The sequence below is a fragment of the Adiantum capillus-veneris genome, chromosome 4 (assembly GCF_014529385.1).
Source record: "Adiantum capillus-veneris isolate H3 chromosome 4, ASM1452938v2, whole genome shotgun sequence".
Lineage (NCBI taxonomy): Eukaryota > Viridiplantae > Streptophyta > Polypodiopsida > Polypodiales > Pteridaceae > Adiantum > Adiantum capillus-veneris.
Genome location: NC_140934.1, coordinates 140,339,710 through 140,351,721, shown reverse-complemented (window position 1 = coordinate 140,351,721; position 12,012 = coordinate 140,339,710). Strand labels below are relative to the sequence as shown.

The following is a 12,012-nucleotide window of genomic DNA, read 5'->3' as shown; positions in this document are numbered from 1 at the left end:
CTAGGTCATTACATCCACCCTTATGATTGAATTAGTAACTGTGCAATGAATGCAACACAAAGACCGAGGCAAGCTCAACCATCCCTATGACACGTGTCCTAGTTGGGTGAGTACTCTAGTAGCTATATAAAGCACCTTGACTGCACACTCCAGAACTTGCTCACATCTACACCATGTAGGTATGGGGGACAAGAAGAGTGGAAAGGCGAAGCTTTCCGCACCTCGGACCACAATGCAAGTGGGAGGTTTATGTCACACAACCGTTGATATGCTCGTGCGTTGCAGCTATAGAAAAATGTCGCACCACAACGCGATAGGGAGGTCTCTTCATGATATGGGTGGTCCATATTACATTGTGATGCGACATCCAAATGTTGCGCCACAACGTGATAGGGAGGTGCATCCACGATATGGGTGAGCCCTATCACGTTGTGACGCGACATCCAAATGTCGTGCCACAACGTGATAGGGAGGTGCGTCCATGATATGGGTGGTCCATATCAGGTTGTGACGCGGCATCCAAATGTTGCACCACAACACAATAGGGAGGTGTTTCCTTGATATGGGTGTCCCTATCGCGTTGTGGAGCGACATCCAAATATCGCGCCGCAACGTGATAGAGAGTATCTCCACGATATGGGTGGTCCCTATTGCGTTGTTAGGCAACATCCAAATGTCGCACCACAACGCGATAGGAAGGCATCGCCACAACATGGTTGGTCCCTATCGTGTTGTGGTGCAACACTCTTTATAGCATTGTGGCGCCCCATCAAGAGTGTCACACCACAATGCGATAAAGAGGTCTAGTTGCGGTACGCTCCCCCTTCTCGCATTGTGCCGCGACATTTTTCCTTGTCATGACACAACACGAGGAGGGGGTTTGGTTGATCAAGGCCCATCCCATATCGCGTTGTGGCATGACAACTACATAGTCGACATGCAATATGCCACGTGTCCTTCATGCGGTGATGCACTCTTCCCAATGATGATGAGCAACTCAATTAATTGTGGCCATCGCCACATGCATATCCCACGTTTAGTAATGATGATGATGTCCTTGGCGCTTATATAATGTTCTATTCCCATATACCCCACTGCTGTTTGACCTCTGTCATCACCTCTTAGAGTCAGCTTTTGCGACCTAACCTTCTCATTGCTCAATCTTCTTCTTATTTTTCCCCGCAACGCTTTCCAGGGCAAACACTTGTTTCCATGGCTCGCACGAAGCAGACTGCAAGGAGGGTTTACTCGCAAGACAACCAACCTTCATCCTCAAGAGTTGCAGGAAAAACCCTGCCTAATCTTTGAGCAACAATGCGTAGTCGGAGGTAGGAGCAGAATCAAAGCGTTCTGCTTGAGCTGCACAAACTCTAGAGGCATATCTCTTTGGCTATTCCTAAGTTACTCTTCCAAAGAGTAGTTCGCCAGATTTGTGAGAGCGCGATTTGGATTTTTGGTGGGCTAGAAGTGTGATGGGTTGCCTCCACGAGGCAGCTAAGGTCTTTCTGATCGAGCTGTTCCAACATAGCTATGTCCTCATAGTTCATGCTCACAGAGTGACAGTGATGCCTCGAGATATCAATTCTCTTAGGTTGTTACACTTCAAGTACGACAAGACACTTGCGCCAGTCCATCTATCTGATAAGAGAATGGACAACATTTTGACAATCACTCTAGTCATCAAAGTGAAGGTGTACGATGTGAGTACCACACAACACACATATGCCACACATTTGAATGTGGAGTGGACCCAAGAGCTACTTGTGAAAGAGCCTTCAGCCGAGTCAAATGAACGGGAGATGTTAGCAACAATTGACCAAGCTAACACTGACACCCTAGGTTTCCTTTGCCCAACTTTCGACGTAGAACTTTTGGTATGGGGCCAAAATTTGTATTTATGTTTCGGCCCTCACTAGATAGCTGTTTTTTGAAATAGTGAGAGGGAGCTTACGGACCAAATTATAAATTTTGGTCTTTGGTATGTTATATTATTTTTGCAAAGGTATTTATTTGATTCTGGCTTATTGGAGATCCTCATCAATTGATTTTCTCAATTCGTAGCATGCTGGTTTCCAACCTTGCATGGAATCAACAATCCGAGGTAGCTGTTTTAGACTCACAGCTGTCAGTCGTGCTTACCTCGGAGTCCACTTCCTTGATAGAAGTTGTTGATTGGTTTGAACGAGTGAACATGGACACGATGAAAGTTTTACTTTTAACTTACAACGAGAAGTAAGTGTTTTTTATCTCGCTATTCTTCAATGTTTTGTATACTATGAATAGCAAACTAATTCCTTGTTTTGTGCAATCAGTTCACATTGGAGCCTTGCCGGACTAAACATTGAGCACAAGCGTTGCTACCTTGCAAATTTTGCGCATGGTTTTCCTGGGAATGTTCGAAGGTACATAGTTACTTGTTTCTTGATTCTTCGATTTCGATGCAATGTGTGATCACCATATGCTATGTCTTGCACGTCTATTTAGAAACTTGTTGCTGCATGGGAAGCATTGACCCAAGACAGTGTTTGGGAAGATATGCTGATTTTGAGTTTCAAGGTCCCAAAACAAGACGACTGGCATTCTTGTGGATGGAGAGCTCTTGCAAATGCAGAGCTTCTTCTCGAACGCATTTATGCTGAGGAGCATAGAAGTTGTAAGGATATGGGTCCTACGGGGAAGGCCATCGGCACGGTCGGACAGTGTGTATGCTAGGGGGAGGCTATAAGATAGCACGGTTGGGTAAAGACTAGCACACACATTACCACCACCCTTTCACTGGTATCCAACCTATTTTTCAGGAAGGGAAAAAGTGGGTTGTGTGTGCATGCGACGTGCTGCTTCTCTCCCACGTTCCGCAGACAGCTACGTCTCCATTGTGCAGCAAAAGAAAGACAGGCACAGTTTCATGTGCGCAACACGCGAAGATAGACAACGACAGCCCCATATTCTTCCTCCATAGCGCACGACTAAGGCGGGCGACCAAGGCAGCTGGCCTTTTACATCCTTTAGAGATTCCACAAGGTAAGTGGGAGAGTAGCTCTATGGATTTTGTAGTAGGACTACCTACTACAAATCGTGGCCATGATGCCATATGGGTAATTGTAGACCGTCTCACAAAGATGGGTTGATTCATTCCCACTAAGACTACGGTTAAAACATCGGAATTAGCACGGCTATTTATAGAGCATATATATAGATTCTACGGTCTTCTAGCTAATATCATTTGTGACAGAGATCGAAAGTTTGATAATCACTTATGGAAACTGTGTTTCAAAAGTTGGAAACTAAACTTGATCTAAGTAAGACTGATCATCCAGAAACAGATGGTCAAACCGAAAGAGTTAATCAAGTGCGCACATTAGCAAGAAGCAAACCAATTGGGAAGACTACTTACCTATATTGGAATTTGCTTATAAAAGTTCAAAGCATGTGACTACACAGGGTTTAGTCCATTTATGCTTTTATATGGATTTCGACTTAGATCACCCGTTTTGGTGGGGTTGGCTAAGGAGAAGATACAACAAGCGAAGGATTTTCTCCAAAACCATTTTGACATGCTTTGAGTTGCTTGACAGAATGTTAAGCAAGCTCAAGATCGATATAAGAAGTACACAGATGAGCATCATCATCTTGCTACTTTCAAAGAAGGACCTCAAAGTTTTGGAGCATTCAGAAAGTCTGAAGACAGGAAAAGTTACTAAAATTTCACCACGTTATTGTGGAACGTTTACCATTCTCAAACGTGTAGATCAAGTGGCCTATAAGTTATCTCTCCCAGAGCACTCACGAGTTCATCTTGTTTTTCATGTTCGCCATTTACGAAAACAGCTAGGACAGAATGATAATATCATTGACACACGTGTGTTAGTTGACCTTATCAAACCGCCAAGCATCTTTCATGAGCTCGAAAGATTTTGGATTCTCATGAGCTTCGCACCAGACATCATGTCAGACGACAGGTGTTGGTAAAATGGCTAGATAGACCTAAAGAAGGTTCTACACGGGAGAATGTCTCCACACTTAAGAAACATTTTCCTACGTTCATTTTCGAGGACGAAAACGATTCTCCAAGGGGGGGGGGGGGGGGGTAATGTAAGGACATGGGTCCTACGGGAAAGGCCACCGGCACGGCGGGATAGTGTGTATGCTAGGGGGAGGCTATAAGATAGCACAATTGGGTGGAGACTAGCACACGCATTACCACCGCCCTTTCAGAAGTGTAAGTGCAATGTTTCGCTTTTATAATCCTTGCACACATGATTTCTTTGGATTACATATAAAAGCTAGGGAATTCATTTGCAGGCAAGGAACCTGGCAGATTATTCGAACGTCCATGTGGAGGCATTCAGGACGAGATGATCCAGAATATCATCAATCTTGTGGAGACATTTCCTCTAGGAGCCGCCGATGCATTTGTCATGCCACGCCACGACCATAACCTCGGCCTCCACCTCGGAGGTACAAAGCAACACCTCAACCAACCACATACCAAGAGCCTGGACCTACCTCCCCTCGTGTTTCTGGCCACTCAACCTCTAGTCTTTTTGTGATACCCAATTTTACCGAGGAAGACAAGGCCACTGCACAATCTTTTCATCAACCCCAAACCCCTCACCCAACCCCTAGACCGTCTCTTGAGCCTTTACATTCCAGTCATGATAATCAAGCCTGAGAGAGCTCCCATCAATTGTAAATGAGAGCTACTAATGAATGAATTTAATTGGACATTACAGGGTACATTATTAAACCCAATGTAAAGACAGCTTGAGTCAATTTTGAAAAGATAATTGTTCTCATATTTTATTTGCAAGAAATTCCTTAACAATGCATTTTCTCATGAATATAGATTGCAAGCTTGCTGTCAACAACTTTCTTTGATATTCGTAGTTCAGAGCAATGTGATACACTGTGTGAGCCGTCTTCTTCAATCAAAAGTTACATTGCACTAGAAACAATCGGTCATCCTTTATCTCTACGCACAATGTCTTCTTCTCCTTTCTCTGAGGCACCTATACGATAGTTAATCGAACAATTAGATTAAGACCAATATTTTGTGATGATAACCAGTAGGGCAATAACTAACGCACCATTAATGTTTACATACAAAACATACTACCTTTCGCATGTTGCACTGAAAAAGAAATTTTGGAGGCAGGTTGAGGTCAACCTCGTTCTCCAAATCCTTGCGCACTTGTCGTAGTGTCACATTGCCTTGAATGCTAAGAACAGTTAGCAGATCAGGTCCACACCATACCTCAAGCATTCTTAAAGGATTGTTTAGGTTATTAGTTAAATCTTGGTCCAAAACTACCGGGTGACCATTCACTCGATGCCACCTTATGTAGTGGAAGGAAGCTATGAAATTTTGAGAAGCTATCATGCACTTACACACAATAGACTTCTTATTTACCTTGCATAAGATGCCATCAGAATCATGGACATCCCAAGATTCAAAGAGAAAATCACGGCATTTCTCTGTCTTGCAGAGTAGCATAGTTGCAATCTTCCTAATCTCTTTATCATGGAAAAAGTCGATGAACACATGCATGGGCATGAAGATTGAAACACGTACCAGTCGACTAGCAATATTTGGTCTTAAGCACTTTTGTATTCCCTGATCGAGCTTTAGTTTGAAACACTCAAAGGTTTCAGATGAAGGGACTAGCCACTCTGGACTGTCCTTCGAAGGAACCTGGAGATATTCTAGAATGTCGAAGCCAAGCGCAGAACGCGGAGCATTATAAAAGTGGTCGAAGAAGAAAACCCCCCTTTCAGCCAACGCTCTTCTGGCGCTAGTGTTATAGAGTAGCTCTCCCTTAGTTGCATGGAATGCATCAAAAATGCCAATAATACAATCCATCGGCTGCTAGTCTTCTTTGTTGGAAGGATAAATACCTGCACAACTGACAGGTTAAACACACAATACACGAGTGAAGAGTAAAATCTATTGTGGATGTAAGAAAACTTACAATTTGGTCGGTTTGTTGGAAATCGTGTCAGCGTTGTTCGTAGATGTAACTCTGAGTGCATATATGCGTGTTCAATGAGAACCTCTTTGACTGTTTTGCCCGTTTGTGACAAGTGAAAGTCTTTCACCCTCCTTTATAACTATTCACAAACTCGTTGCCCGTGCGCTTTCTCTTCCTCGTCTGCAGAAGAACCCATCTTCAATTGTAACGGTGGTGGAAAGCCATCGACCATTGTCCAAATCGAAGCTGTTGAAAATTTTAACAGACTTAATACTTGCGGACGGTCGTGGAGGTCTTCTGTTCTCCATTAGTGATTCTTCTATGGCAAGATGGCAGCACAAATGTAAGAGGGGTAGAATTTCTGAGTGCAAACACAATACAGTCAAATGCGAGCAAAATAGTTAGTTGAGTGCAAATGAATGAGAATGAGCGGAAATACTATGAAGTCTCTCCTATTGAAAAAGTGCGCGCAACTGCATTGACTGTGAGTTATGGTACATTTGTCCTATATTTGGTCTTGACAAGAAAGATTTGAGAAAATCACAACATATATTAGTGTTAAGGTTTTTTATGCAGCTAAAAATGGTTTTTTGAAAATGTTGAAATTTGAGATAAAAACAAGGAAAATCCGAGCTACCGTTACGGTAGCCCACCATCCATTGATCGCATTGCATTCTCTCTCTAGTGCTACAAGGACCAAATTTGAGTCCAAACTTTCCCTAATGAAGAGCGCGTAAGAGGGTGTGAAAGGGAAGAGATGCACACAAGATATGGGTGGAGCTTCACTCTGTGGGAATGGAGTGATTGAGTCCCTTATTCATATGTATATAAAGAATAAGTTATGAGTACATGTGTGGAGGACCGAACATGGTGAGTGGTCGGACTACGGGTAGGTGCATGAGCCTTTACTCCAATAGTGAAGTCTTTGATCTTCTTCACATAACTTCTTACCAATAGCTTTCCCTGCTTGATTTTAAATAGTTTGCAAAGGATGTCTTCATCCCCACTATATCCGGTAGGAATACATTTTTCCAGCTTACTCTAGGTTCGAAGCTTGCATGCTGCATAGTGGTAATATTACTTCCTTGCTATATCATTAGAGTTTGTGGGAAGTATTCAACCTACTCATCTTCATCAATATCCAATAGATTAGCATATTGTTCAAAAGCTTGGATATGCACATCTAGATCGTCCTTCCTATTACCTTTGAACGTTGGAAAAGCAATCATTAGGTAATTGGCTCATTCCCCATACTTGGATATACGATGATCCAATTTTCTTTTTATGTGTCTCAATTTCTCCTTATGCTTTGATTTCTTTTCCCTATGCATATGCTTGTTGTGACAATATGTATCTGCCTCCCATCTATCATTATGATTATTATACGTTTTTGTGGAAGTATCAGGTTCATCCCTTTGATCGGCTTTTGCATGTGACCCTATTCTTTAGCTGTGCTTACTGGCATCACTGACATCGATATATACTTTCACTTTGTCCTCTTGATCCAAATTTTGAGATCCATGCAAGTGAGAGTGTCACTCAGCTCTCTCTGAATGACGTCTCCTCAATTGAACCTAATGCTATGAGAAGCCCTATGTGTTAGGAAATAGGGCATAGCTAAGTAGATATTAGAGTGGTTTACTTAATGGAGAGAGATAATTTTCACACACGAGAGATTAGAGAGAGAGAGAGAGAGAGAGAGAGAGAGAGAGAGAGAGAGAGCACATGATATACGTGGTTCACGCAATGTGTGCTACGTCCACGGGAAAGCAACAACTCAATGGCTTTAGTACTTCAAACTAGAAGTAGGTTACAAAGGGGTTATACCCTTAATGGAGCTCCCACCTTGCTTCTGTCACCACCTCACATACACCTTGTTTTATCAACTTCACAATGGATTTTGTGTGTAGAAAATGCCTCCTTTTATAAGCCAAATAGACTGCCCTCTCTCATTAGAGAAAAACATGTGTAGACACCCTTGTGTAGACAAGTCCAAGTTGGACTCTCCAATGCACCCATGTGTGGCCGCCCTTGAGAAGACAAGTCCGCCTAGAAATCGGCCACCGGACATTGAATTTGGCCACTGGCCATCGGCCATTGACTGTCGGTCAATGGCTAACCGACCAGCCATTTTTTGACCACTTTTCGACCGCCGTCCGACCACAATATTTAGGCAAAAAAGGAATATTCCAGTGAATTGGCGTGAATTTTTGGTTTCTCGACGAGTGATTTTTCTTACGCTCGATGGCTACTCCTCATAATGGGGACCTTACAAATGTGCGTTTTTAAGACTAAAAATTACAAGGGGTGAATTAGGCTCCATACTTAACACTATGCCCCTCACTACCTCTTCTCCTAGCATTAACATCAATTTCCTCATTCCGAGAATGTGGTTCTCTATGAAAGATCTACTCCAATTCTTCAACCACTATGCTGATGTGGTCCTGTTCATCAACAAACACCGTAGTGGGCCTCCTTCCTCTCACTAAATGTCTTGGCGGCATTGCGAATAGCTGGTTGACTCTGAATTCTAAAAAGAAGAATAGTTCCTATCAAGAGCTTTAGCTCACCACCGTGATTGCCAAAATGGAATGAGCTGGTCACTTGACAACTATTCTAGGTTTAGAACTTTAATGTCAAATTTCAGAGATCACATTAGATGAGATGAACAGAATCACAATTCAGACGACTAAATGGAAAACCAGACAAACAATGGCATTGAAATGAAAAAACATAACTAGAGAACATTGGAATCGAGATATTACAAGATGGTACAATAGTTCTAAAGACTTATGGATACATTAGAGCTCGTTTCAAGACTAACTAACATCCCAAAATGAAAGTAACGGGTACTATTTATAGGTGCCCATACTGGGTTCTGATTGATTGTCTGACTTTGCAATGATCGGCTAGTAATTATTGAAGCTACTAGTAATTCTAATGTATACAATCACTTCTAGAGAGCCGGTTCCCCCTATCTACATTCTTTATCTCACATTTAATGTATACCATGGGATAAATCTAACTATATGGCCCCCTCATGACCAAAAGGGAGGACTTTTTTTTTGAGATGCCACATTTTAGAATTAAAAAGCACTAAAATTTTCAATACCAAAGTACTAATGGTATTAACAGACAAAATATTCACTACCTACATAGTGGAAGGACACTCTAAAGAGAAAAAAACATTGAAGCAGAAACAAAGGAGAAGAGAAACATAAATGTACCTTGACCACCTCTTTATCTGGACACAAAAAGTCTTTTGACTTTCCACCTTCATGTGTCTTTTCATTTCCTAAACTCACTCTTCATTGGTAAGGGCTTTGATCTCTCTCTCTCTCTCTCTCTCTCTCTCTCTCTCTCTCTCTCTCTCTCTCTCTCATTTTGTCTTGTGAAAGCGAGCCTATCTCGCTCATGTTTCTCTTCTTTTCTCTCTCCTATGCAAACACGTTTCACCAACGTCTTCTATGTTCTCACCATTGTTAAAGCTTTCTCCTGTTGTACGACATGTGTCCTCATGTGCATTCATTTGGTTTGATCCCCCTCCTTGTTTGTTACATGATTTTGGAGTTTGCCCATTGTTAAGATTGCTGGTCTTGTGAGGGTGTAGGAAGAGAAAAAGTCACCAGAGGAGTAGGTGTAGCCAGAGGACGATTTGGTGTCATGACACTATCATCTCTCGAATTTTTAGGTAAAATTGCAATTACTTAGAGAACCATCGCTACCCTTCATGGAGTTTTAGGAGGGGAGTTGGGACTCTGGGAGAGGAGGAGTACTTAAGTGTTCCGTATTTCGAGTGTTAGTAGGGGAGTTGGGACTCTGGGAGAGGAGGAGTACTTGAGTGTTTCGTATTTCGAGGCTGGAAGATGGGGAAGTAGAGAGTGACATTGCTTAGGCCAGGTTCAGACGAGGGCAACAACATCTCCCTAGCTTTCCATTGCCTCCGCTCTCACTATTCACAAGAAGGCAAAAACATTTATTGCCAAAGCCCCATGCTGGATGAGCATCAGCAGTGAGCGCTCCGGGTCATGCTTAGGGCTGCTTCTCTCTCCTTTGCGCGCAAAAGCAGGCGGAAGGCTTCCAACTGCCGGGGGTATCGCCTGTTTGGATGGTGGGTCCGGAAGGCTTGCGCTTCTTCATCTCCAATGAATGGACGCCACGGGCTCTGCACGCCCCTTCCGCCTCGTCTTACCCGAGCCTTTGTGAAGATCACAGCCCTGCAACGTCGGATGTATCTAGCTATCCCATGGTCCATTTCCACGTGGACAACAATTGTCCTCTCAGCTCCCCTAGCCTGCACATCCGCGGACGTTCGTGAAGCTCTCTCAAGGTCTCTCTCTCTCTCCCGCCCCCCCCCTTGTGGTGCTGATTACGGCAATTGTTACGGCGTGACGTTGGACCTCATTGTTGGCCGGCCATGGCGACATCCTTTTCTGCGTCAGACACTACCTTTCTGCTCCATCATCACACGTCTACAGATACTAACATCACGCGACCTCCCTTGCCGCCACGCAGAGGCGCGTTTGTATCTTTTCGGCCTCTTCCTAAGGCGCGAGCTCGCCACAGCCAACTTCGCTGCAGAAGCTTGCGAGTATATGCCTTGGCCAGTGCCAGCAGTAACAACAATAACAACAGCTTGGATGATCTTGCAGCCCGCCTTGTGGATGCCGCTCGTTCTCTCAGCCAAAGAACAGGCCACATAATCGAATCTGCTTGGCTTCAAACGGTTAAGTTTGTAGAGTCTCAGAATTTCCAGGGAAAGTTTGAGCAGGGGTTCAATGCTGCTAATCGCAAGGTTGAGGAGTTTACCTACGATGCCCGCAAAGGTGCCAAGGATTTTGATCGCCGGTTTAGGGTTTCAGAACGTGCACAAGAAATGAGTGATTTTGCTAGTCAGCAAGTGAAGAACTTTGATCAGCAGCTTGGTCTGGTGCAGAAATTTCGAAATTTCTCTTCTGATCTTCAGAGAAATTGGCCTAGGGTACGTAGTTACTGTGTTTTTTTTTCAAAGAGTGGATCAGAGAAGTAGTCTGTTCCTAAGTCAAGACATTTTCTTTTGTTGTCTGTACTCATTATGCTATATATGTGAAAATTGAGATCCTGTGAACAAGAATGCGGTACATAAGTTGCCTGGTAAAAGAGTTGTCTTGAACAAAATTTGAAACCGGCATCTATTTCCATTATTGTAACATGTTAATGTTACAATGGTGGTAAAGGAGTGTTGTATATTCTTTTGATCCAGTGCTTTTGTATGTCGTACTAGGTTTCGTGATGGCTGAGCTTGCCTTGCATCTTTGGAGTTACGACAGAAACTTAGTGTGCATATCGTTTCAATAATGTGTGTGCGTGTGTGTGTGTGTGTGTGGAGTGTGTATAGGGGAATACGTTGGGACGACACCTAGTTTCACCCATCATTGGCAGTTGGGATGTTATCAATACCATGCATGACTGAATTATAATCAGTGGATGAATGGTGTGTGTACGTATGTGTGTGTGTATGTGTCATAGAATTGGAAGCGTGAACTTGTAACTTCTAGCTTCTTCATGTGAGATTCCACACAAAATAGAAAATATGACGCAAAAGACAGGCACACCACTAGGGACAAGAAGATGGGCTAGTCGCCCCCTTGAAGGAGTTTTTCTTATTACTTCTGAATAATTGCAAGCACATAATTCTGAAATAGTCTACGCTGTTCGTATCCCAAATACTATTTTGATGCATAAGAATGCATGAAATTCATAAGCCTATTGGCTGAAATTTTTCATACCTGTAGCCGCGAACGGTTAAGTCTGCTTCGTACTGAGAATTTTTTGCGCGGGAGCTTCTTCTTCTGGTATCTGCTCGCGTAGGGGATGCCCATGCGAGTTCCCCTTGGCTGACTTCTACTTCAGAAACGCGTCAGAGTGCTGAAATTTTCATGGGCAGCCGATGCTGCGCTTATTTGAGTGCGACTTTTCTTTGTAGGGATGCACACAAGCTCCTATGGCTGCACTGTGAGAGTGCACGTGTGCGGAAGTGTGAGAGAGGAGAGAGAGAGAGAGA

General features: G+C 43.3%; 1 protein-coding gene across 1 annotated transcript in view; it reads left to right on the top strand.

Annotated features, from left to right (window-relative positions):
* Positions 1–10,273: 10,273 nt before the first annotated feature.
* LOC147460062 (replicase polyprotein 1ab protein) overlaps positions 10,274–12,012 on the top strand; it is a 42,261-nt gene continuing 40,522 nt past the window's right edge. The window contains exon 1 of the mRNA XM_086511214.1: positions 10,274–10,950. Within this exon, the coding sequence (XP_086367340.1) occupies positions 10,387–10,950 (564 nt within the window). The 5' untranslated portion in view covers positions 10,274–10,386. The remainder of the gene's footprint in view (positions 10,951–12,012) is intronic.